The sequence below is a fragment of the Notolabrus celidotus genome, chromosome 6, assembly GCF_009762535.1.
Source record: "Notolabrus celidotus isolate fNotCel1 chromosome 6, fNotCel1.pri, whole genome shotgun sequence".
NCBI lineage: Eukaryota > Metazoa > Chordata > Actinopteri > Labriformes > Labridae > Notolabrus > Notolabrus celidotus.
The window spans coordinates 28019256-28045658 of NC_048277.1; the positions used below are offsets into that span (position 1 = coordinate 28019256).

At 40.4% G+C, this 26403-nt stretch overlaps 3 protein-coding genes across 12 annotated transcripts; all 3 read right to left on the reverse strand.

Moving 5' to 3' along the window:
* Positions 1-679: 679 nt before the first annotated feature.
* LOC117814758 (prolactin-like) lies at positions 680-4220 on the reverse strand. 2 transcript variants are annotated; one of them, XM_034686252.1, is made up of 6 exons: positions 4192-4220; positions 2509-2614; positions 2251-2429; positions 2034-2135; positions 1745-1930; positions 680-1026 (listed from the first exon to the last, which is right to left on the reverse strand). In XM_034686252.1, the coding sequence occupies exons 2-6, from the start codon at positions 2516-2518 to the stop codon at positions 817-819; spliced, it is 687 nt and encodes a 228-aa protein (XP_034542143.1). In that variant the 5' UTR covers positions 2519-2614; positions 4192-4220; the 3' UTR covers positions 680-816. The 2 variants fall into 2 exon arrangements, with proteins under 2 accessions (XP_034542143.1, XP_034542142.1); XM_034686251.1 differs by lacking the exon at positions 4192-4220 and having other exon boundaries at positions 2509-2777.
* A 186-nt stretch (positions 4221-4406) lies between these two features.
* Positions 4407-7839, reverse strand: szl (sizzled). The gene is made up of 4 exons (XM_034685421.1): positions 5724-7839; positions 5443-5609; positions 5217-5309; positions 4407-5106 (listed from the first exon to the last, which is right to left on the reverse strand). The coding sequence occupies exons 1-4, from the start codon at positions 6032-6034 to the stop codon at positions 4796-4798; spliced, it is 882 nt and encodes a 293-aa protein (XP_034541312.1). The 5' UTR covers positions 6035-7839; the 3' UTR covers positions 4407-4795.
* A 111-nt stretch (positions 7840-7950) lies between these two features.
* Positions 7951-26119, reverse strand: mov10l1 (Mov10 like RISC complex RNA helicase 1). 9 transcript variants are annotated; one of them, XM_034685419.1, is made up of 27 exons: positions 25896-26119; positions 25339-25437; positions 23576-23763; positions 22519-22678; positions 21850-21962; positions 21456-21643; positions 20398-20535; positions 19504-19803; positions 18648-18845; positions 18230-18344; positions 17096-17273; positions 16948-17018; positions 16781-16872; positions 16631-16686; positions 16252-16346; positions 16102-16174; positions 15830-16011; positions 15001-15147; positions 14631-14752; positions 14422-14521; positions 13862-14008; positions 13409-13582; positions 11168-11317; positions 10579-10686; positions 8903-9043; positions 8706-8797; positions 7951-8616 (listed from the first exon to the last, which is right to left on the reverse strand). In XM_034685419.1, the coding sequence occupies exons 2-27, from the start codon at positions 25433-25435 to the stop codon at positions 8613-8615; spliced, it is 3429 nt and encodes a 1142-aa protein (XP_034541310.1). In that variant the 5' UTR covers positions 25436-25437; positions 25896-26119; the 3' UTR covers positions 7951-8612. The 9 variants fall into 9 exon arrangements, with proteins under 9 accessions (XP_034541310.1, XP_034541307.1, XP_034541304.1 ...); XM_034685416.1 differs by having other exon boundaries at positions 16117-16174; positions 25339-25461; positions 25845-25978; XM_034685413.1 differs by having other exon boundaries at positions 25339-25461; positions 25845-25978.
* Positions 26120-26403: the final 284 nt, after the last annotated feature.

Genomic DNA, 26403 nt, shown 5'->3' on the forward strand with positions numbered 1-26403 from the left:
TTAAGATCTTAAATGTCTAGATCAACTGTAAATAAAGCTTTTAAATCCCTGATTTTCATATTGCTTATTCTTGCTATGATGGTTATAACTATTTACATGTTAATGAGCACTATACTAAACATACCATTAAAAAATAGATAGGTTGTGCTCCTCAATAACAGAAAACTGGACCAATATCAACAATGGGGTCAAAGTTTTTTTTATTTTTTTTTATCTTGTTATGATAAACGCTTAAAGAGAAATGATTACCCAAGAAAATAAATCATTAAATAAGCATAATGTCTTACATTACATACATTGCAGAGGATGTAAGCACACACAGTATAAATATGGTGAAGAAAAAACAAACAAACAGAAACTCATATTTTCTTTTTATATAACTTTATTTATAGTTTTTTCTTATTATTGAACAGATATGTACATATACAAACAAACATGTACATCCCCAACATCCCCCAAACTACCCGACACCCAAAAGGTTATAAAACAGACAGGAAAAAGACAAATAAGGGTAAAAAACAAAACAAACAAACATGTGTATGTATGTTATGATAGTAATAATAATAACCATAGCAGGAAATAAAAAATAATAATATTACATATATATATATATGTACATAAATAGCAATAAATACATAGAATAAAATATATAAAAATAAATAAATAAAATAGGAGTGTATTGACATGGAGAGATTTCAATTCTAGTTCCCACACATAGAGCAAAGAGCAAAAAGCTTCAGGAGACTCAACAATATGGTAATTGTGAAAAGGGAACAGTGTGAAACTCATATTTTTAAGCAAAGATTAAAAACATCATTAGCAGTCCAATCCAGGAAAGGTGGTGCACTTCAAGACACGGAGATAATTTTTGATTTTGTTTGAGTCTCTGTGGAAACAGTAGAGCAGGTCATGGTAATCCATTGAGTTGAGTTTCCCTTGCATGTAAAAGGAAAAGGCAGGAGAGGGAACCAGAGCCTCAGGAGAGACATAACCTACAGTGTCACCAAGAACCCCCAACAGCTTCATCTTATGGAAGAAAAAAACAACATATACTGAAATGAATAACTGAAAGAAAATGCACATAATGTTTGTCATGACAAAATAAATGGTTTAAATTGAATCTAGAGTTGCACTGCATTTGATAAATGTATGTTAAAGATGCCACAAGTGTTCACAGACTGTGAAGCTATCATTTTTAGAGCACCCCCTACTGACTGGCTGCAGTATTGGTCATAAGCCCCGCCTCCTATCATGTTAACAGATTGAGCATGGGTCAAACTATAACATTAAAATACACAGCAAATCTACTAGTAAAACTAGTTCTTGTTATACTAGTTTGTGTTCAGGTGTTCAATCGTCTAAAACGTTTTGTTTAATTAGTTAAGTGATGTTAACAATGTGATTGATTGACAGCTCTGTTGACAAATAAGGGCTCCTGCAGTATTCTTTACCAGATTAGTACAGTAAGAGAAAACGTAACAAACACTAACACATGTTTTAGTTAGCAGAAGGACTGTGAAGTCAATCTTGCAACTCTATTAGCCTAATAGCTTCTGTGCATGCCTTGGCTCCTCCAGCGCAAAATGTCAGCACCCATGAGGGCGGTCTTTTGGCTTCACAGCTCACAATGGGAGGAGCATGGAGGCGCAGTGTCCATATATTATACAGCCAACGTGTGTGACAAATACTGCCACTTAAAGACAAGACTGCACACTATACTCAGCAACCATTAGTAGATCTTTACCTTCTCAGTCATTTTTTCCACTCCATCCCTCAGCTCGTGCACCATATCACTGATTTCCAGTGCTTTATTGTAGCTGTGGTGATTGAAGTCTTGATTTTTATCCTGAGACATGCTCTGGAAGAGATGTGACAGAGGGTCATCCCAGGCCCCCAGCAGCCTCAGGATCACCTGCGTCAGCTGTTCTCTCTGTACAGTAAAGAACAGGTTGAACTGCTCAGTGGTAACGTACAAGTAGCTCAAAGGAGGAATTTTCTCTATATTAAGAAATAATCAAAACACAAATGCTCACCCCGAGGCGTTGTGCATTCTCCTTGTCGGCTGGTGTTAGTATGCCATGTGTGTGGCACTTCCGTTTTCCTATGATATTCTTGCTGGGAAAGAAAAATTGCTCCTGTGAAGATAACACAAATCAAACAACGTCACACTAGAACCAAAATGAATGTCTGATGATCAAAGGTGAAACTGTGTGTTATAGTTAGATTATATTAGTGACAAAATCAACTCACAATTTCAGAGTGCAGATCAGTGGAGATGCCATGCATTCTTGAAGACTGTTGAATCACCCTGTCAAAAAGATCTGCCAAGGATGGAACGTGACATCCAACCTGTCCATGGAGGCAGATCTGAGCAGTCTCAACACTCATGGGAAGCTCCAGGTACACCAGTGTGAGAACAGCAAACCAAACTAAAGGGAAAGTTTATAAAAAATCACTGATAATCCAAGCCATACCAAAACTACATTCTTTTCTATTTAGTTATCCTACCTTTTCTCATGGTGCCTTTCTTGCAGATGTGCCCAATATGATGAGTTGCGCTCCTTTTCCGACATAAATACTCCCACAGACTCTAACTCGTACAATGATGACGTTGCTGATTGCAAAAATAGGTTTATTAAGGAAAATAAATATGTTTTTCTTGGTAGTGTACGTCATACAGTATGCTTGGTTTAGTCATCTACTCAGCTGAGAGAGGACAGGACATATACTATGCAGATGACACAGGCAAGAAGAAGGATAGGTAGTATAGGGTTTAAATAAAACTTGATTTTGTTGTCTTTTGTGCTCATAGGTTCAAACAAACTGATGAGAAAAAATAAATAAATAAAAAGCTGCAGGCTCTTCAAATATCAATGTACAACTTTAGGTTAGAAAAAATGAGTGTAAAAAAGTCACAGTGTATACTTCATGCTCATGCAATAACATTTTTTACAAACTCAAATACGGAGATAATGGTAAACAGACTGTACTTATATCGTGCTTTTCTAGTCTTCTGACCATCAAAGAACTTTGACATGACATATCACATTCACCCATTCACACCACATTCACACACTGATGGCAGAGCCTGCTATGTAAATGGCCCAACCGTATTAGCTGATTGCCCATTCTCACTCTGCTGGCTGTGCTACCGGGAGACATTTGAAATGCAGTGTCTTGCCCAAAGACACTTTGGTATGTGGACAGCAGGAGCTGGGACCAACCGCCAACCTTCTGATTGAGAGTCGACAGAAGTAATTATATATGAGTCGAAATTGACCCGTAACACCATTACGTTACTATAGTTAATAATATTAAAATGAAAACAATAAATAAAACAAATTTATTTCAGAGATGTGTTCTAATTCCCCTCAGTAATAGTCAGGTAACACAACAACCTTTTATTTGTTTATATGATTCTCTTGAGGTTCATTTTACCATTTTTTAAAATTGAAATCGAGGGGAATACTGACAAACAAAAGGCCCTGAGGCCCACACAAAAACACCAAAACCAATATTTTCATGGGTAGGGAAGCCTATCAAGGTAACCAGGAGATAAGAAACAAATTGGATGATAGTAAATTGTTTTCAGTGTATTTTATAGCTGATTTAAGACACAGGTCAAAACCGACACAAGAGAGAAAGCTACCACAAGAGGAAGGTTAAACTAGTTATAAATCCAATAAGAGTATTTAAAAACATATGTGAAATCTTCTTGTAACACCCAACATTTATTTCCCTAATGGAAAGATCAATATCAGATATGAGAATACTAGCAGAAGAAAGTACAATATAAAATATTACTTATATAGAAAAATAATCTATCTACAATTTATCAGATAATATATAATGTGCATAATAATAATAATAATAATAATAATAATAAACTCTGTTCTACAACCCTTGCTTCAACTGTACTACATGTTAGTAAAATTGAGGCCATACAATGCGCAGTGAGTGATTCATCTTCTCATCAGTGCTATATAAGGACAAAAACACAGACCCTACACATTGAAAAGTCATGAGTCATTGATAACAACTACTGCATACTTCTCGGTCTGTCACATTCAACACACTATGGCAAATAACATGATCATAACAACAGGTTTTAAGGCAGTTAGGTGAGATCGCATTAAAATAAAAGCATGCATGTGTTGTTTTTATATTGAATTTTAAAATGGTCTCTTTCACCTTCTGATACTTGACGGGGTCTGTTCCCCTGCAAACAAGAACATGTGCTCTGCTTCTGTTACAGTGCCACCTTGTGGTGAAATGTGGTGAAAGGTCACCTCAGGGTTTTTTTTTTCATTGATGTTTAAATAAATTGTCGATCCTGTGTTGACTAAGGTCTAAGGGGTAAAGTGATCGATAGTGTCAGTAAATAAATAAAAGTACAAAACTCAGAATAAATTTTCCAGAAAACAAATATTTATTGTCATCTTTTCCAAACAATATGCATATAAACAGATGCCATAAATACATCACTATTCTTATAGAAAATAGAATCTACAATCAATTTACATTTAATAATATTATGTACAAGTTCGAGTGCATTCTATTTCTGTGTGCTGTCAGAAAAGGATGAGGTAGTGAGCTGCTGAGGGAGGCAAAGGGTTTCATTGTCTGAGTCCAGCTCTGTTCTTATATTGCTCTATACTTGGATTACTTCACAAATTCTCCCAATGCCAAGACACTCTCCACCTCAAACTTCATCTTAGATTTATGTTAAAGCATGTGTTTGAGGTTGAATCATAAAAGACTCCACATTACAAACACATACTCAGCTCTTCATTTTTCAACATCTGTGGTGTTTCCACTTGCGAGTGGCCACCGCAATGTTTGCATCTTTTTTGTGCCAAGGGAAGAGGTTGATGAGAGCAAGACTTCCATCAGCCTGCACGGAACCAGTCAGCACGTAAAGCTGTGATCGACTGGGGCGCACAAGAACGTTGGCACACTGGAGGTTTATGAGGAGCCACTGCTGGAGAAGGTGCCGGGTGTCATAAGGTAGCAGAGGGCCCTGGCGGATAAACTCAACCCGGCCTTCAATCTCAAACTCTGGCTCTCCTGTTGGTTGGCGATGGCGATGGACTTTGGCAGTCACAGCTGTACATACAAAAATGAATTAATCAACTTGAAGCACAATAAAGAAAGAATCATGGCCAAACAGGATATAGAAAACAAAACACAGGTTACAAAAGAATTCGATAACTTACCAAAGTCATGGTGGCAAAAAGCATCCAGGACTGTTTTCATTGCAGGAGCCTCTTCCACAGCTGGGCAGTTCTGGCATGCAGGTCTGGGTAAGTCTGTGACAATAAATAAAACAGGATTTAATAAAACTGTGAGACCTATACAGTAATACTTTGAAATATATATATAAAAAAACAAGGCAGCAAAGTAAAATAGAGCTCTAATATTTGGTGTGTGGTAGATGCTTACCTTTGGCAAAGTGGCCAAATTTAGCATGGTGAGTAAGGCACATGTCTTCCTCAGCAGGAAAGCGGTCGCAATCAAGAGCCTCAGGCCAAGGGTGACCCTGACAGGCGAGAACTGGGGCACAGCTGTCCCTGACTGCCACGCACAGACTTCGGCATGGCTGGATAAAACTGTAGAGAGAGAGAGAGAGAGAGGAAATGTTACACAGTGATCTACATATTTGTACAAGAATTCATAGAAAATAAACGAGTACAAAAATAAGAAGGAATGTGAAATGTACTTACGTGTCGAGACAGACAGGGGCAATAAGGGAGCAGAGGAAGGCCTGGGCTTGAGGGTGGCAGCCTGTCTGCAACAGGGGCCTCCAGTCCTCTGAACGAGGCACAACTTCTCCTTCCAGGTTGCTGTGACCCAAAAAGTTTGGCAGCCTCATCTCAGAGTAACCAACATCCTTGCAGACCTTCATCTGATTTGGGATCGTGACACAGCGTGTGGACTGTCCCATGTCAAATGCCGTTAAAGGACTTGCCATAGCCAGCAGAGCCACAATGAAGAACACAGCCATACTGAAGGGTTTGCAAAATCCAGAGTCCATGAGGTAGATAAATCAGGATACTTGTTGTCAGAGGTCTCTGTTGTCATTGAATGGCTTTGTGACTGCTGCTGCCGGCTTTATATACAGCAAGGTCAGCCAGCCCCATCAGTCTGCAAGTCTGTTATCAACTACCTATCAAAGGAGGCAGAGACGATGCGTTTGGAGACAGCGGCTTGTTTTGTGATGACTGCAGACAGAGGGGGGGCGGTAGGCAGATGGAGGGGGGCGAGGGGAGGGGGGACACTCAGCCCTGCTTTCACTGACTGGAGCCCAGACACACAGGTCTGAATCAGCTCTGTTTTCTTTTAAAGGCCCAGAAGTCAAAAATCAATTAATACTAGATCTCTTGGTCTACAGAACTGTTACTGACTAACCCTAACCCTGGTTCATCTGAATGTGTTTGTTGATTTGTTTACTCACCTATCCACTTTTTACACACTATGTGAAAAACAAACGGCTCTTCTTTGCACCAACTGATACATAAAAATAAATCATCATGAGGCTTTTGCATCTCAGAACTGTTCTAATCAACCTGATGTTTTCCATAGACAGACAGGCAGTCTCCTTCATATTGCTAGTCTCTTTCATGTGTCCCTGCTTCCTAATTGGAGGGTTTCATCTGCAGAGCCTCGGGTTCTCATTAGCAAAGCATAGTCTCATCTGGCCCACCTGGCTTTGATCTGCCAATAAAACAAACTCAGATCCACATGCAAAATGCTGTTAGACAACCTATTCTGCTGTTTGATGCATCAACAGCAAAGGAGTCTCAGGATTATTCTCTGCAGTGCATGGAAGTAACAAAAAACACTATGGAATACAGTGTCGACACACTTCTGCAGTTCAGTGATACTGCATGTTTTAACTTTCCTACATACATGTTTTCTTTTGATTGATGAGAGCATCAGACCTGAGCAAAAAAATAAACAAGTCAATCTGTTAATTTAGTGTGGTAGTTTTCAAAAAAGTTACAAATTATGATCAAATGAATAGGCAGAGCAGCATGGAACATCTTCCGCAGTGCAGACGCATCAACAATCAGTTATAAAACGCCAACATCCCATTCAAGACACCAGAGATCTTGCCCTGAGATGCAGACACAAGTGCTAATTTGTCTCGTTGTCTTTGTTATTGTATTTGAGCCTCTTAATCAAACAATGGAACTACGAAACAGCATCATCGAATTCGTTTGGATGTCGTCTGTCTGCAGATTTAGATGTGTATCTGGGGCTGATGCCTGCAGGCCTTTCAAGGACTTTCCCTCATGAATCAGAGGTCTCTATCCCAGCCAGCCTGTCATGGTCATTGTGCTTTCAGACATGACAGAGTATAGAGGCCATTCTGAGTCTCCAAAGTCCCATTCCTGTGCCTGTGTACAACCAGCCCCGTCTGCAGAAAGGGCCTTACTCTCACAGCCAGCCAGAGCCTTTCATCGGCCCCAGCTTAGCCAACTTTTACAGCCTGATCTGATGAGTGGAGGCTGGTTCCGGGTCGGGTAGACGAGTACAGCCCGTAAGAGGGGACTAACTGGGCAATTAGAGTCACAGACCAATTTGGGAGAACAATAGGGCCACACATTTAACAAGCTCCCCCTGCCAGGAGCCCAGCAGGGGTCTGTTGTTGAGCCTAATGGCTGCCCTGTAGACACTGTGTCTGTGTTGGTAATGTGTTGCCTGCTCCTGCCTTGGTTAATGAGAAAGTGATAGAGTATGAGCTTAAAGGTTGGGCACCTGTCTGTCAAACACAACTCCAGTACACTTTGAAAACTACAATGAAAATATTTTACAATGCAAAAATTAGAGACCAGGTCAACTGTGATCCTCTCAGATGGGCAGTGAAATTGCTGAGTCATGCTGACATCAAATAAGTCGTTGCTCAACTATTTTTCTTTCTACAATAAAAAAAGTCGACACATTCCCTCAATTTTGGTATGAGATTCTTTACAAGTTCAAGTCATCCTGCAACACAATTTTCCCCGTACAAACAATACAATAACAATCATGGCTTCTGTACTTAACAGTTGCAACAGAATTTGTATTTTACAGAAAACCCTCCCCAAAATACAACTTATACTTGTACTTTGTAGTTTGGTTCTTCAGTGAAATTTGTTACACAATAATTGCTCTCATCGTGCAGAAAGAAGAATCGGTGGCACCCTAATCTGAAGACAGATCCTAGACTGGCTCATCAGATAGTCAATAATGAGACAACTTACCCCCATAGTACACCTGCATTCCAAAATCTGTATCACAGGTTAAATTACAGAAAACAGAACGTATTTGAGAAGTCACTGCAATTATACCAACTTCAGACACATCATTCTGCTCCAGTAAAGAGAAAAGGAAGGATACCAGTTGGTATGTGCTAAATCAATGTAAAAAAAAAAGAAAGGTGTCTTGTTTTATAATAAAGGTTACATTGGCCTGGGCAGTACAGTCTACACACAGAGTAGAGAAAAGTAGAACAAACACCGGAGACACACATCAAAGACAGGCGTGGTGGGGCTGGGTGTCTTAGTTGGCCTCCATTGCCACAGTGAATGCAGATGAAAGCTGTCTCCTCCTTGCACGTTAGAGACTCATCAACTACAGAGATCAAACACAGAATAAGTAGAAGGTTACAGTTAGTAATAAATGAGGTTTAAGACTGTATAATGGCTGATCACTTTACATACATCTGAGTGTCTCTGAGGGAAGGAGGGGGGTCACAGCCCACATACGCCCCATTGATGAAACAGTACTGCAGCAGAGCCCTGAAACATGGATCCTGAAAGCAATCAAGACATCCAAGCTCTGTTAACAGGCTAGGTGTGTGGCACAGAACTGTTAATAAAAACATATTATGATATCACAAAGGTGTTTTCTTACTTACCATAATGAGTATGTGGGGGTTTCCAACAATTATGAGCAGGGCTTTGGGACGAGTGACGGCCACATTGAATCGTTTGGGGTTGGACAGAAAGCCAAGCACACTCTGCAAATCATCGCTCTTTACCGACTCATTCGAGCGCACCTATATTATGAATAGAGAATGAAAGTAACTGAGGAATCACTTGTCTGATCTTTGTGATAACAGTGCTGTGTTAGTGTCTTTATTTCTTCAGTATAGCCTTCATGTCACCACGTGAGGACTGAAATCTAAAATAAGAACAGTTTGCCTCTTACAGGAATGATAGAGATGACCTTAAACCTTGAATATACTCCTAAATTATAGAACAGGGGTTCCCAAAGTGTGGGTCGGGACCCCTGAGGGGTCGCGGGACACCAATGGAGGGTCGCGAGATGTGTTCAATATTTTTTATTTTTTTTTAAGTAATCTTAATATGCTTATTTTACCCATTATTGTTAAAATATTGACAGAAATTGTAGTTACATTTAAAGAAAACCCTGCAAATAAGTACATTTCATTAGTTTTCTGCCTCTCTTTGTTGCCAGATGACTCCTAAAGTTAGGGTTAGGGTTAGCTAACAGTTAATTATGTAGATAAACTCATTTTGAAGTTGAAGTAAATGAAGTATGAAGCAACATTTAATCACTTTGAGGGACAGTAGGGGTCACAAGTCTTTGGCACCTATATTTTGGGGGTTTTGGGCTGAAAAGTTTGGGAACCCCTGTCATAGAAGATATTATTGGAAAAATGGATGGTACACCTCAAAACACACAATACTGACCTGACCTAATGTATGTGGGGCAGTAAATGGAATGGTCAGTAAGGATCAGACATAAACCTTACACATAGCTTTTAGTTGTATTAGCTCACATGTCAAAGTGTAATGTTTTATCAGTTTGTTTCATCCTGTAAATAAAGTCGACCGAAGTTAAAAGTGTACCAACGCATAATTAAACAGTTGGTTTAGGCCAAGTCATTTGAGCAGATGACACTTCATAAGCATCGTTATATGAAGACAGCACAGGGACTAATAACTATTTGTATTACTCGACTTCAGGAGTTCTGAGAACAAGACACAGCATTACTAAACAATGAATGAATGGAAAGACTGTAAGCAGGGACTGAAGCAGACGAGTGACAGAAAATGAATGATTACTGACTGCATTGAGTCCTTCAGGTTTGAGGTTTTTGGTTTTTTTTATAAATGGTGTTATTAGGTTACTTTTTTGTTACTGACATTACCAGGATGTTATTTTGTACACAATTTATCAGGAGATGACAAACTGCAGTACCTAAATCAACACATTATATAGATGCATCATGTTTTCTAACTATATTACATTACATGACCACAAGATGGTGCTGAAGAGCAGTTTTAAGATCTGGGTAAGTGACTGCTTGACTGTTAAAAAAATAAATTCCTTAAACCACCACACACCTTCTTGTTCAGACCAAGACACAATCTTTCAAAAGCCAGTAATAAAAATAATGTTTTCGACAACTTCAGACCTACGTCATAAATGTCTGGACTGAACCGGAAAACAATATCCTGATTGAACTCAGATCATCACAATGAAAAAACAACAAAACTGTCATTTAGGAGGAAGCAAATTCTCATGATTCTAACTTTTAGTATTTCAATTATTTTTTCAGCCTACCGTAGACACGATGATAACCAGAAACTCTTGTCCCTGGAACTCCTCCACAGAGCCAACTTTGATTTCAGACAGGCCCACCTTCCCCAGCAGCAGTCGAATCTTCTCACACTGTACAGTTATCAAAAAACACAAGGATAATATCAGGACACACATAGCAAATTGGAGTTGAATATGAACAAACACTGAATTAGCATTGTCTGTGCTCTCCATAGAGGCGGTTAACACAGGAACATATTCAATAGAAAACAGTTAACAAATGTTGCATTTTGGCTGTGCAATTGCAAGGGAACAACATTTGAGGCAGCTGAAAATGCTAACTCCAGAGTGGAATCTATTGAAAACGTCCCCCCGTCTGTCACAGTGTAAACTGGCAATACTGTAAAGAATGCCTTTGTGTGCAGGCGCGTGGCGTTCTTCAGAGGTGTTTCATAGTTACAAAGTTATATCACCAACTACTGAACATGGGTTTCTTTAAATGCAAAGAAAATACTTTTATTTTTAACAGGGCTGTTCTTCTTCAAACACGCCCTCAGATTCAAATGAACAGGAAGCACAGTGAACGTTCCATTGATTAACTGTGTGGTCTTACTTGTTTTCTGTAAGGAGCAATGATACCAATGTCAGAGGTATTCACTGGGTTGTACAGCTTCTTGGCCAGCTGGCAGCAGTAGAGCATGACCTGAACAGCCTCCACAGGGTTGAACCATGATGGGTTATTACCCTCTCTCATTTCTGTACCCTAGGAGCAGAGCAAAATCTGTACAATAAACATGGGAGCTGAACTGTGAAGCATCTTAACCTCACATAGAGACAGACATTAGTGTGTAAAGACACCTACTAGTGTTCACAGTATTACCAAAGCAAACCAGTAAACTCAGTATGGATGCATATTCAGAGTGTGGTAACAGGTCTCATTTCAGAGTGGATTAGACTTACAAAAGTACAACTAGGGGATGCAAAATTCCGGGAATTTTCAAAGTTGGAAACTTTCCATGGGAATTAACAGGAATTTATGGGAATAAACCAGGAGTCTACTAAACTGAATGTTGGCTCTTTATAGGGAACTTAAATATAGTTGGGAAAATATATTTTAGCATAATCCTCATTTAAAGGTGACATATCATGCAAAATTGACTTTTTAATGGTTCTCTACCTGAATATGTGTCCCTGGCATGTCTACAAACCCCCCGAGAATGAAAAAAATCCATTCTGCCCCTGTGTAGATTTCTACACCTTTCTGTAAATGTGTGTGAAACGAGCCGTTTCAGACTTCCGTGTTTTTGTTACGTAACAACAATATCCGGTCTGTCACGGAGTCAGAGCTCAGAGCTTGTTCAGCCCATAGACTGTATAAAATAATACTGAATCCCCCCTCCGTTTTTCATTACCTGCACAAATGTGTGCTAACAAGGAGCTTAGGAGGGAGGCATGCTAGTTGTAGGCTGTCTTAATAAAGACAAAGGTCAGTTTTACTCCCCACGTCTGCAGATTTGAAGATCTAGTGGATGATTTTTATTTATCATGGATAAGTGCTAGCGCTAGTTAGCATAGCTACATAGCTACATGTCGTAGCTGTAGCTGTGTACCAAGACACACGTCTACATACTGACAAATAAAACAACAAGAAACACAGAATCTGTGACCAATCCTTCAGAAAAGGTCCTGCTGCCTTTCTGGCAGAGGTCGGTTTTACTCCCCACGTCTGCAGATTTGAAGATCTAGTGGATGTTTTTTATTTGTCATGGATAAGTGCTAGCGCTAATTAGCATAGCCACATAGCTACATGTTCATAGCTGTAGCTGTGTACCAAGACACACGTCGACATACTGACAAATAAAACAACAAGAAACACTAAATCTATGACCAATCCTTCAGAAAGGTCCTGCTACAGGCTCCTCTCTGTCAGGATCAGATTCTGGATCAGATTCAGAGGGTTGAAGTAACGTGTATATTCAGCCAACATGTAAACATTAGATCAACGTGCTGGACAGCCGAGGCACATCCACTTCCTGAGGGGGCGTGGTCAGAGGGAAAACGGAGTGTTCTGAGGAGGACTGAAGAAGAGGGCTTTTCAGGCATGCCAAAATCTGATTTCAAAGTGTTTTTTTGAGCATAAACTTCAAAGACATGTTTTGGGGACCTCTTAGACCAATATATATTGATGAAAAAAGCGTGATATGTCACCTTTAAACAACCAGATTTCATGCAAGTACAGTTGAATATCTATAGTATTCCTCTATCACATGCACATAGCACACTGCTTACTGCAGGGCTATTGAAACCACGCCCCCTACATGCACTGTGCATTCCTCCATCACATGCACAGATGATTCCTAGAATCCTGCAGAGGCTTGAGAAGCTTGAGGGAAGATGCTTTTTTATTTGCATGTTGAATGGGACTTTGTTGGAGGGAGAGTGGCTCTTTTCATTTAACATTTTGAATCGGACTTTGTTGGGATGGCATTGTTGTTAATTTTTGAATGGGTTGGGTCGGAGGGATGAGTAATATTTAACTCAACATTCATGGTTTTGATCTTCAATGAAAGAATTGATTGTTCAATAAACTAATTAACACATGATAAAGTTCTACTTACAAATAAATCTGTTTTAGTTGTATTATTTTGTATGGATGTCTGCTTATAACAAAACATATGTATGGTTGGATATGATACCTTTCCATTAAATTACCCTCAATTCCCAGTTAACTCCCATCGAAAGTTTCCAATTTGGAATATTTCCAAAATTCCCCAGCTTAACTTCCCATGGAAATTTCTACCCTTTTGCAACCTTAAGTACAATCGTTGTTACAATTCTTTAAAACACCACTCACCCTAACGCCATGGACGAGGAGGGGGAAGCCTTTCTTAGGAAGGGTTTTCCACTGGCAGAGGGAGTCTACGACAGTCCTGGGGGCTTTAACAACCAGCTCGCCCTGGTAGAAGAGCTTGGAAGGCAGTACCAGCAAGGCCTCGTGTGAACGGTAGTTGTAAATCAGCTTGGTCACCTGCGATAGTAAGACAAAAACTAAGTCATTAGCATTCTTTGTAGTACACTATTGCTTATCTTTGTTCTCTGACAACTAACTTGTTTCAATGTTAGCAATAAAATAAAGATGGGTAATTATGCTGTGCACTAAATCCAGTTACATGTAGCATATAATCTGCAAAGAATTTCAAACATTTTGGTTATCTTTACTGATGCTAAATTGTTTGAAATAGTATAGATAAACTAACTTAAAACTCATTCAATATTATTTGAACACACATCATATTTGAACACCGACCAGATTAGGGTTGTAACCCCAGTCATGTCTGGAGTAGAGTGGGTTGGCCATCAGCCTCTCCAATAAAGACACTCCCAGGCCAAACGTCCTGGCCAGCTTGGACTTCACCACAGGACCCAGCTGACAGGGGTCTCCAGCCAACACTATCTAAGAAGATGATGTTGAAATGTTGAGTTATTAATAATTAAAAAGCTTAGTTCAAGTTATTCATTCACTGTTTACTTTTTTCAAGGTTCATGTTTTTATTTTCACAAATTTTTTAAGCGTGCAGAATTATGAGTAAGGAATCAGTGAAGTTTGGAGTATACAGGGAATCCTTCACATCGCCGAAGCCAGAGGAAACCAGTGGTGTGATAAAATGTGAGGGTAGAGAAATATACATGTAAAAATGACTGTGATGGCAAATACTACGCAACTGTTCTTATTGTACATGAACACTAGAAATACTGCTGATTCAAATTACATCTAATACCTAAGAGTAACATACTCGCACATCAGGTGGAGGCACGAGACAGAACCTTAAAAGTCAGATATGAACTAATCAGTGCATTTGTGCTGACCTGTCCGTCTTTCTCTGACATGAGACTCATGGGAATCAGGGCCTCTGGTTCTGTGGCCTGGCCTGCTTCATCCAGAAACATGTGGGTAAAATGTCCCACTCTGAAGAAAAGAAGCAGTTATTTAAAAGGAGCTGAAAGTAGAAGACTAGGACAAAAGATGCTCATTTAAAAACTGCTGACAGCGGTTCCTACTGCAGGCTGGGCCTTACTGTATTCCTATGTTGTGGAACATCCCAGAGCTGGAGCAGGTGCTGACCACAATCCTGTGAAATGAGGCATGACGGATGTCCTCTCCAGCCTTAGAGTACTGTCTCAGCACCTCTGGGATGGACTGATGAAAAAAAAAAAACAATCAAATCATATCAACGTGACATGTACATTTCAAATGATAAGGACAGATACAAAAAAAGTCATTACAATGCTCATCTATTATTTCAAAACATTACTGACAATGGCCCAACCCATCCTGGTGTTGTTGGTATCAGAATATTACAGCACACTGGAGCGTGCATGTTTTTTTCTGTTAGATCACAAACTCTATAAATAAAGGGTGTTTGGTGCCTAAAACTGTCCACCTACCTCCTCCTGCCTACAGGTTGCGTTGACACGAGCCAAACTTGCGGCATGCAGGAAGCCACTGTGATGTAGGCGGACGCAGATGAGGTCAGCAGCACTGTTGGAAGGAGTACATACCAGTACCCGACTACTGGGCACAAAGTGATAAACCTGGAGGGGGGAAACACTTCTTTTGGTCACACCAAGCGGCAAAGGATCTGCTTGAGGCTGGCTCCGGAAGTACCGGAAACCACATACACACCAATTCAAAAAAGACGATCTTGACAGCAGAAATAAACATGTTTACAGCCTGGTACAAAAGATGAGTGTAGTCTGGATAGCTCATTTCTCGATCGGCACACACTGTACGGGGGTGAATTTTTTTCTTACGCTGCAATTTCGAAGATATTGAGATTACGAGTCCTCCAATGAGAGGCACAAATGACTTGATTGACAGGCGGGAACACTGTAGCTGTTGGCTAGGAGGCTCAGAGCCCACCCCTTTACGTCCAATCGCTCGACAGCAGCAATATGGCTGCCGCCGCCGATTGGCCTCAAAACAGCTCTTCAGAAACAGCTGGTTGACGTCACGAACATTACGTTCATATTTTATACAGTCTTTGAGTCACACAAGCTTTGAGCCAGAGTGGACTGAAGCTTCACAGAAATAAGACCAAATCCTGACAAGTTCTCAGCTCTGCGGTGGTAAATTAATCAATGAATGAGACCTTATTTCTTAAGGAGCCCACAGCTTTAGTCGTTGCACTGACTGATTAAAACATTTAGTTTTCATTTTAATGAATACAGCCCTTGATAAGGAAGTATATACCCCCATGTGTTTGTTCACATGTACCTGTAGAATGGACTCTATGAGGGTGATGGTCTTTCCAGTCCCCGGAGGTCCAAACAGCACGTATGGAGTGGGCCGACCCTCTCCTGCCAGTATCCTCTTCACTGCCTCCTTTTGAGGGGGGTTAAGGTCGGGGTTGAAGAACTGCCCTTTGCTGGGGATGGGTCTGGATGGCAGTCTGCTGTCTGGAGAGATTAGATATTTCTTGTTGACACCAGTGATGTCAGAAATGAACAGGTGATGCTTGTTCTAAAACAGAAATTTAACACCTGCACCTTTAGTCTGCGTACCCTTTGACTTCACACTGACAGAGAGGTTTGACACCGGCCCGTTTCCCAGGACTGAAGCCTGGTGGGATGAGACAGTCGCATTCAAACAAAAGTAGACTCAAAATCATACATGTTTTCTGACTTTCAATCTTTCACCTCATTGTCTTTTGTCGTTTTGTTTTGGTCTGGCTCCCCAATCCACTCTCCTGTCCACTGAGGGGGCTGAAGAGTCACTCTAGAGGGGAAGAGAACTGCACAACAATGAGGAGTTCAGTTCACCATCTTTAAATTTATACTGGTTTTGAGATAACTCTAATATTGACTACTAATTTACTCATTTTTCTCAGAAATACACGTCAGGAAATTAAAATTTATACAACAAGCTATGGGGGAAAGGGCTTTACATGTTAAAACAGTTGCTTGAGACTTCATGGTCATCGCTACAGTGAAGCATTCAATTCTAAACGGTCCTCTTTATGTTGTTTAAAATTCAAAACACACTCAGTAAAAAAAAACTGAAGGAAATGCAACCTACTTCCCCTGAATAGCTTAGTCTGTTCAAGTGCGTTGTGACATCGCCTTGAGGTCAATCTGACAATGCAAGAAGTGAAAACATTAGTATTATAAGTATGAAGCATTATTTCTGGATGAGGTATGACACGGAAAACATTTCCTCATCTCTGACCTGTTGAAAGAGAACTCAACATCAAGAGGCTCGCCCAGGTAGCTGCGCTGAAACTCAGTGTTCACCCTCAAACTGACGTCCTCATCATTGATCTGTGAGTCAAGCCGGAGCGTTATAGTAGATACAAATTCAACAAGCGCTATGTTGTTAATACAAAACCTTTGTACCTCTGTGACATAGCTGACATACTCCATGACCATGCCGTCACTCCGAGGTTTCTTCAGTACAATTCTGTCACCTGCAGAGAGAGCTCTCTTCATCAGTTAGCTCAGATAATAAACAGTCATGACAATATCCACCTTAAGACATCCTCACCAATAAAAAGACTGGGTCTGCCTTCAGCCAACCCCAGAACTTCTAGGTGCAGGTAGACCGCTCCTTTTCTGAGAAGGGCCCCGTTGATGGCGAATTCACTGAGCTCCCTCTCTGCATGCAGCTCTTCCAGCCAGAGAAGGGTTGAGAAACGTGAGTGCATGTTGGATGGTGACAACACCTAAGCAAAGACACACAGCAGGAGAAAATGTAATATTTACACGGGACGTCCACCAGATCCGTATCTGGTCCATCTCCAATCCGCTGCGGTCCGGCTCCGTGCTCTCTCGTCCATCAACACCCACCGGTTTGCGTTTTCGGAACGCAGCATGGAGTAGGACCGCCGGACAGATGGAGTCAAGTGACAGAGGTTTTCCCACGGCAATCACTGAATCAAGGATTCTCCTCCTCCACTCCTCATCCATGTTGTCTTTATCAGCCTCTGAAAACCTCTGACCTGTTGAATCCAGGCCTGGCTCCACTCGAAATGACAGTTTTTTGTCATAGTTGAGTTAAAAATGATCTAACTAAAAAAAAAAAAAAGTTTTATTCTGAAAATGAACTGGGTTTTTATTTTGTTTTGGTGCCTGACTTCCTGTCCCGCTCCATCTGCTCTGTGCTGAATTGATGTGTCATGCTCCGGCATCCAGCAAAAACAGAAGTCTTGTGTATCTGATCTGTTGTGTTCTGACCTGCAGGATCAGAGACGCAGCCAGAATGCAACAGAACAGATCCAGTGAGTGTTAACAGATTGACTACCTTTCAGATCTGCAGCCGTGACAGATCGGTGATTGACCTGCTGGAATTTGGCCTTTATGATGATCTCTGGAAGCAGAGTCAGTTTTAGATTCACAAAGGATGAAGATAGACACAAAAAGCAGCAACTGGAACATGTTTTTGGTAATGTGTGTCCTCTGAATAAATGAATATCATGTCATATCATACATGTCCTTGATTGTTTAATGAAGAGGGTCAGCAGTTCACTTGACCCAGACAGTGCTAGATATTGTTAGACTTCATTACCTAAAGCGCTTTAATGCACTATCAAACGACACATGTAATGAGCAGGTGGCACTGATCCAGCTCTTAATAATGTAGTTTTATACATTAGCTTTGCCTTTTCACTGCCGTGCTCACCTCTCCAAGGCAGGGCTGAACTACCAGCACATCGCTCTTTGCTTCCAAACAGTCTCGGAGAGCCTTGGGCACGGGGTAGTTCGGTAGGAAGTTGGGCAGCCGTCGCTTTGGGATCCTACAGGTAGATAAGTTTCAAAAAGATTTGACAGGTCATTCATTTTGTTAAAAAATACTAGCTTCTGTTTTGGATCTTAAAAAAAAAAGACAGAAGTTAAATTAAAAAAGGGAAAAAGTATATACTAAGCTCATGTTTGTGTAGTGCTCCATTCATCTGTCTATCATGAACTACACTGCACATGAACAGGGGTCATGACTTCATCATTACCCTGTTGGATACATAGTCAAAATTAAAAAAAGGTAATTCATTTCGAACTTGGCGCCCTTCCTCAGGCAGCATTGTAGACAGATGGTTTTGTACCGTGGTGGGTCTTTGGGAGCAGTCACAGTGATCACATGAGCAGGCACTGCTGGAACCGGGCAAGCATCATTGGGACTGTAGGGTGCCGTGGGCTGCAGCAAACTGGCCTCTTCACTGCTCACAGTGACTTCCAGGCGCCTCCCGATGGTGAAAGAGGAGAAGTGCAGCAACAGGAGCTCAGCACAGCTCCCAAGGCTCCTAAGAATTTACAATGTTACATTGTTACGTCATTTAGCAGACGTTTTTATCCAAAGCGATGCACATATGAGAACAAGAACAACACTGGCTTCCATGAGAAACATGACAGTTTAATGCAAAGGTATTAGCTGCCTCTTATGTCATTATATTATCTGGCAAAACTGCAGACTAACACAAAGGTGTAGTCAAAAAATATGCTCTCATGTCTATCTTTTTGATCCATCAGTCCTCCTTTTGAATCTGTCAGATTTCTATCAATCCATTAACTTGACCACTTATCCTGTTTTGCGGTCACAGGGGGGGGCTTGAGCCAATCCCAGCTGACTTCGGGCAGAAGGCAGGGTACACCCTGGACAGGTCACCAACCTATCACAGGGCAAACATGGAAAGACAGACTACCATTCACGCACACACTCACACCTACGGACAATTTAGAGTGACCAATTAACCTGGTGAGCGTGTTTTTGGACTGTGGGAGGAAGACAGAGTACCCAGAGAGAACCCAAACATGCACAGGGAGAACATGCAGACTCCACGCAGAAAGGAACCTGCCCGACCGGCAACTCAAACCAGGAACCTTCTCTCTGTGAGGCAACAGCACTACCCACTGCACAACTGTGCAGCCCGTCTGTCAGATTTGTATCTGATAATAACTTACTTTGCTTGGCAGGCTACTGCAACGGACAACCTCTCTCCTGGGGCAATATCCACTTCTTTTTCCTCCCTCCTTACTCCAGAAGAATGGATAGTGTCCTTCAGGTGCCCTCCATTTTCTTGGTCTGCCTCTTCTTCATCATTTTTGGGGTTTTCTGAAGACTCTGAGCGGCTTTCTTCTGAAGGCTGCTGTTTCTGTGTCGGGGGTTTGGGCTCTTTTACAGGAACTAGCGTAAACTGTTCTTTTGAGTCCCAGCCAGCAAAGTCACAGCACTTCAGCCTGTGGGTATCTGAACCTTTATTCCTGTTATGAGAGAAAGATAAAGTTCAAGCAATGAATTGTATTGTACTGCTGATCGAAAGAGTAACAGGTGTCCCGTGGTACTCTGTCTGTCATTTGTGGTAAAAGATATATGGAGCAAAAAGTTTAACAAAGGTTTTCCAGACAGCACAGCCAATGTTACAACATCCAGACTGCAACAGCACTTGTGGTGTCGAAAATATGTACAGCAGGATCGACAAATAATACAACATGTCCGGCAACACAGAGCGCACGCTTCAACAACACAGATCACTTCAACATGGGCTCTGACTACTTTCTGGGACTTCTTCTGAGTGTTTTCCTTTCTTGTTCTACAACAGGGTGTATGCTGTCACCTACTGGACAGTGTAGTAAAACATAACTGGACACTAATCCTATAATACAGTACAATAATACAGTACAATAATACAGTACAGCGTTTATCATTACAGTAAATAAAGATCACTGGATATCTTTTTAGAGGTACTACACTAACACAAAAAAAAACTTCACCACATTTTAAGAACACTTGTGACACATGCTTCAAATTTGTTATACTTGGAACACGTATCTTCAACTTCTTGATTGCTTACTCACTGTATCCACAGTACCAGTTTCCCTTCGTCCCCGATCATCAGATCTCCAAACTGGCCATAGTCTGTTACTTCCAGGCCGCCTTTGTTTTCCAAAAGGCTCTGGAGTTTATCCTCTGAGAGAGGTGCAGAACAATTTGAACTGCAACAAGAACAAAAAGAAAAAGCCACCAGATTATTGATAAATATCACTTCAATTAAAAATGAAAGAAATATGGAAATCATTCCCACTACCTCAAGTTAAAGAGTTTGATCAAATAGTTCATGTTTGCGTTCTCTTTTATTTAGCAAAAATGTAAAACAGAGGATTTGCTGTCTTTGTCATACCAGAATATCATAATTAGGGTTGCAAAGAGGTGAAAAATTTCTGGAAAGTTTCCGGTAAGCTTCCATGGGAAGTTAAGCTGGGGAATTTAGGAAATATTCCAAATTGAAAACTTTCCATGGGGATTATGGGAATTAATGGGAATTGAGGGTAATTTAATGGAAAGGTATCATAACCAAGCATGAATATTTGTTTTGTTATAAGCAGACATCCATGATGGAGGAATGCACAGTGCATGTAGGGGCATTGTCTCATAGCCCTGCAGTAAGCAGTGTGCTATGTGCATGTGATTGAGGAATAGGATAGATATTCAACTGCACTTGCATGAAATCTGGTCGCTTTAGTCAGGATTGTATAAGATATATTTTCCCCAAATTTATTTAAGTTCCCTATTAAGAGCCAACCTTCAATTTAGTGAATTCCTCATTTATTCCCATAAATTCCTGTTAATTCCCATGGAAAGTTTCCAACTTTGAAAATTCCTGGAATTTTGCAACCCTAATCATAATAAACTGAATGAATGCCAGAGTTTTTGCTCTTTAAGAAATGTTTAGTCACCACCTCAGTTGAGTCCTCTGAGGATTTTTTCAAAGGCAAAACACTTCATACAAATATTCAGATGAGCAAACAGACAAACAGATGGGTTCCAAAAACACCATGCCTTCTACCACAGCTGTCCCCAGCACAGAGGCTTAGTATGGTTCAAACACTTTAAGTCCAAACACAGTGATGTGTACCTCTGAACACATGGTGCCATACACAGAGCCCTCCAACTGTAGAAGGATTGACTGCTCTCCACCATTACCAGGTTGACCAGGTGCCCCTGCAAAGGCTTGTAGTTTGCAGGCAGCAGCAGAGACTCCAGACTGAAGAAGACAGTGTCATCCACCACTCCACTGTTACCATACACACTGGTCACACACACCTGGGGACAGATGAACATTCAGCAGACATAAAGGAACAAAGGGAGACTTCAGATGTATTAAGAAAATTAAGTAGAAATATTATTACAGAAATATGACAGACAAGAATTACCTTGGAGCATTAGCATTTTCTTTTCGGTATAAGTGCAACTCTTTTTACAACTTTAACTTCAGTATGCATTGACACAGATATTCAATCATGCTTTACCTGGTCTAGACGGCAATAGCGCAAAGGGGCAACGGACTGGGCCTGGGTGGTCCACTGGGTTGGATTGATGAAATATTTTGCTTGGACCCAGTCTCCTTTCATTGGTTCATACCCTTACCAAATGAGAGAAACAGAATAAACACCAACGGTCAGGAAAGTGAACATGAGCCTTAGCCAAGTGCTAATAAAAATGTTAGTGTTGTTGTTTGTCTAAACCACGAGCTAACAGCAACTGTAAAACACCAAGGCCTGTTAGATCAGACAAAATGCTTGAATCCTGGGGATGACTGATCAACTTTCAACAGTGAAAGTTTAAGTAAAGCAAAGCAAAGGAAAAGCTCAATGTCTGTATAAATTGCTTTTCACAAAGATGTCATTAAGTGCTTTACATAAGACAAAAACATACTGTGGCAAGATGGTCACAAGGGACATAGATATCTAACAGATTCTGCACAGTGCAAGGATCCACAGTTTCAGTGCTACAACCTGGAATACTCTGTCACCACAGGTTTGTAAGTGTGAGCCTAGTACATATAGTAAAAGTAATTTTTCAGATCTGAGGGAACAGGTTGGCTGATGGGGCTGAATTAGTTTGACTGAATGGTCTGTGGTCTAAAAGCATCAAGAGCATCAGAGACTGTTGATTTTTAATGAAGTGTGTGCCAGTACCGTCCCAAAGAGTGGAGCGTGGAAAGTATGTGGTCTGGTTTATGAAGCCGCCGTCTCCATCAAAAGATGTGACTGTGCCAATGAGAGGCCGCAGCTGCATACAGTCATTTTCCAGGGAGGTTCTTCCACCATCCTCCCAAGCATATGCACTCTTCTCCACCTGTATGACAGACATGAGTGATGCATTTTTTTACTGTGTTTATCATTATTGAGCTATTTTCTGTACAGATTTGCTGCCAAGTTAAGAAATAGAGAAACAAGCTAAGTTCAAAGAGAAAACTCTGTGACCTCTTTGACACCACCAACCTTTGATGGGCAAGACAACAAAAGATGTCAGAATTTTAGTAAAGACAAATACGGAGCATGTATTCCATACACTGGACTACGGTGGCCCTGAAGGACAAAACACATTTCCAAGAGGTGAAACACTTTCACAAAGATGGAGACATAAATTTACATTTTGGAAAACAAATTTATATTTTGTAAAGCAAAATGACATTAGCAAAACACTTTTACCAAGGCCAAAACAAATTTACATTTAAGAAAAAAAATTTACTAAATAAAAAAAAAAACACTTTTACAAGCAGTGAGACAATTTTACAAACGAGGGAACACTTTTACAATTCCTGAAACAAATTTACGTTCATTTTTAATGGAAAAAGAGAATGTACAAAACACCGGAAGTGATCCTGTACCAAACGGAGTACCACTACCAAACGTCACTCGGTTTGGTGTCTTTCCATCCAAACAAACTAGATGACCCCTCACTCGATCACTCCCAGATCACTTCCGGTATTTGGTACATTCCATTTCTGTTAAAAAATGAATGTAAATTTGTTTCAGAAATGGTAAAAGCGTTCTGCCGTTTGTAAAATTGTCTCACTTGCATGTAAGTGTTTTTCTTATTTTGTAAATTTGTTTTATTAAATGTAAATTTGTTTTGGCCTTGATAAAAGTGTTTCGATTTTGTAATTTTGTTTTTTCTTCAACTTTGTAAAAGGGTTTCATCTTTTGTTCATTTGTTTTGTCCTTCAGGGCCACCGTACAGGACACTCACCCTTACTGCTTTCCATCCCCTTTGAGCACCATCTCTCACTGCTATGCAGTTCACCAGGTCCCCCTCTTTTAGTGGCACTCCACCTAACACCTCTCCACTTGTGAAGTAGATTGCATCATCGATTATGCCATAGTCAGGGCACAGCTGGCTCACCACACTGCCCCGCAGGTGGCGAATGTCCTCAATGCCTGACCAGCAGAGAGAGATCAAAAAAGACATCGACCAAAGTGAGTTTCATTCAACAGCAATACAGAGCAACTCAGCTACCTCAAGTTAGCTTTTCTTTGCTTTTTGAAAAAGAACTTTTAGAAAAAAAATTTGATTATTCATTTTTCTTCATTCTTATTCAGACATACAGTATACAAAACACCATAGAGTACTAAAACAAAGAACAAAACCATGCCATGACAAGGAGTTGTCTTTCCAAGTTTGCCCTGTGATAGGAGTTGCACCCACAATTTTCAATGTAACATACACATACATATCTTCCCCTTACACCTTACTCACACATTACAGGTGGCTGACCTTTGAATACAGATGAATTACGAGCATCAATAAGTTATATATTGTATTGATCGGACTCTAGATAGGCCACCCAGGGGTCCCAGGTCTTGTGAAACAGCTGTGGGCTACCTCTGATGGAATAGGTTATTTTCTCCAAAGGAGCACATGAATTGACCTCGTTAATCCATTGAATAATGTTTGGAGGGTCTACATCAGAGGCCCTCAATAGGCGGCCCGTGGGCGCATCCGGCCCGCCAGTCGCCTATTTATGGCCCCTGAACTGTTATTCATTCACTCTGTGTTTTGGTCGGGTCACCGCGTGTTTACCAGGACTTGTCTCCATGTCAACGATACGCAGACAGGCTGTTACTGGGTCACTTAGAGTCCACTGCTGTGAGTGCAATTTTTAACTTTCACTTTCGTTTATGGAGCAGTTTGCATATTGGCACTTTACCAGCTGTAGGACCCTAGAATCCATGAAAACTGTGTGTTCCAGATTTGCTGCTCAAAGAAAAGTGGACGGTGAAAATCAGCGATTGAAAGAATGGAGTGAAACTTTTGAATTCACTCACCCTCCAACCACCACAAGACCCATGTGCTTAATATGCCAGGAGACTATAGCTGTGCTGAAGATTTCCAATTTGAAACGGCATTACAAGACAAAGCATAGGAATTTTCAAGAGACATTTCCTCAAAATTCAGAGGTAAGAACTACAAAATAAATGCACTGAAATCATCATATCAAGCTGCAAGCAGGACTCTTGACACATCTATGACACAAAAACACACATTAACAGTTGTGCTCATAAATATACATACCCTGGCAGAATGTATGATTTATTCGGTAGTTTCTGTTGTCATTATGATATAAAAAGAGTAAACACAGTTGTTTGATAATAATTTGCTTCACCTAACCACTAACCATGAGTGAAAAAAAAAGTTTTTCTCTTATCTTTCTTATTCTCTGAAAAATGGCCAAAAAGAAAATCACAAATTCTGCCAGGGTATGTAAACTTATGATCACAACTGTGGTTCATATTTTTGTTGTTATTTTGAACGAAATTACATTTTGTTTTGAATATCACAGTACTATTGCATATGGTCTGACATACCTCATTAAATGGACCTTTGGTTCATTGAAAAAAATATTTGTGGCCATTTAAGATTTGTATTTGAGTACCCCTGGTCTACATGATCCCACTTAGACGTAATTCTCATGTTAGCTTTTCTAGCAAGACATGACACGGTGTTTCTCTTACCTGTTGTCCCATCAAGAATGCCTTCTCCATCCACCTCCTCTGTCCTCCAAAGTGGGGAAACTAGCTTGGACAGCATATATCGCACAGCAGTCAGCATATCTGCAAAATTATAGAGGTAGCAAGCTAGCCCAGGATAAGAAAACAGCACACAACCATTTTAACATGCAGACTGACATTCAGCTGCACTTACTGAGTGTTTCAAGCAATGGTTAACGTGAAGTGTAATCTAAGGCAATGGCCTCTGAAAGCAACAATTTTAAAACCACATGAGAAAGATAATAAAAGATATACAATGAATGCAAGTAAAGACCTGAGTTTAAGTCCTATTGTTAGGACCGAAAATAGCGTCCATCAGTAAAAGGAAGGTTGACCTATGCACGTTCGATAGTACTAGCTTATAATGACGTTGCCTTTAGCTGAGCAATTAGCTTTGTTAATTTCAAAACATTTTAAAGTAATTACAGGCATTTACAGGAGAGTAGACATATGCACTTCTTTCAAATTACCCGTATCAGCATAAATACTGCACAACACAGCTCGCGTGTTTGTGTCAACACCTGTTTGCTTTTCCAGCTTGCACGTGGATGTAATGCTAGAGTTGGCAACATGACGTCAGTGAAGGTTGGCGCGCATCCGGTCCAAGTCACAAACACTTTACACAGGTACGCGCACGTCCGCTGGAGTGTAGAGTAGAGAAATGTACAAGGAGGTGCTATGAGAAATTTGGTGACCTATCGGAGATGTTTTCTGCATCCCATAATCACCCACCTCAACTCAAAGTGAAAATAATGTGTACAATTTATTTCTGATAAACGCTAAAACAGGTTAAATATTTCCCATCCGATGAAGCAAAGAGTATGGAAGCCCGTTTCCACCAGTTACATAAAAATAAAGTGAAAAAAAAAAGGTTTAGGAAAAGTGAAAAAAAATAAAGTAAATTCATAATTATGAGATACTATCTCATAATCATGACTTAGTGAGATAGAGATGAGATACTATCTCATAATGATGACATACTAAGTCATCATTATGAGATACTAATTCATAATCATGAGATACTATCTC

What these genes read in the sequence shown, in the direction of transcription:
- LOC117814758 (XM_034686252.1), bottom strand. An exon ending in AGAATGCACAACGCCTCGGG is followed by an intron (nt 1,931 to 2,033) that starts GTGAGCATTTGT and finishes TTTACTGTACAG; the next exon opens with AGAGAACAGCTGACGCAGGT. An exon ending in TGGAAAAAATGACTGAGAAG is followed by an intron (nt 1,027 to 1,744) that starts GTAAAGATCTAC and finishes TTCTTCCATAAG; the next exon opens with ATGAAGCTGTTGGGGGTTCT.
- szl (XM_034685421.1), bottom strand. Translation starts at nt 6,034, where the DNA reads ATGGACTCTGGATTTTGCAAACCCTTCAGTATGGCTGTGTTCTTCATT. An exon ending in GCCCCTGTCTGTCTCGACAC is followed by an intron (nt 5,610 to 5,723) that starts GTAAGTACATTT and finishes CTCTCTCTACAG; the next exon opens with TTTTATCCAGCCATGCCGAA. An exon ending in TTTTTGCCACCATGACTTTG is followed by an intron (nt 5,107 to 5,216) that starts GTAAGTTATCGA and finishes TTGTATGTACAG; the next exon opens with CTGTGACTGCCAAAGTCCAT.
- mov10l1 (XM_034685419.1), bottom strand. Translation starts at nt 25,435, where the DNA reads ATGCTGACTGCTGTGCGATATATGCTGTCCAAGCTAGTTTCCCCACTT. An exon ending in GACTAAGCTATTCAGGGGAA is followed by an intron (nt 16,347 to 16,630) that starts GTAGGTTGCATT and finishes ATTGTTGTGCAG; the next exon opens with TTCTCTTCCCCTCTAGAGTG. An exon ending in AAAGGGTACGCAGACTAAAG is followed by an intron (nt 16,012 to 16,101) that starts GTGCAGGTGTTA and finishes TAATCTCTCCAG; the next exon opens with ACAGCAGACTGCCATCCAGA.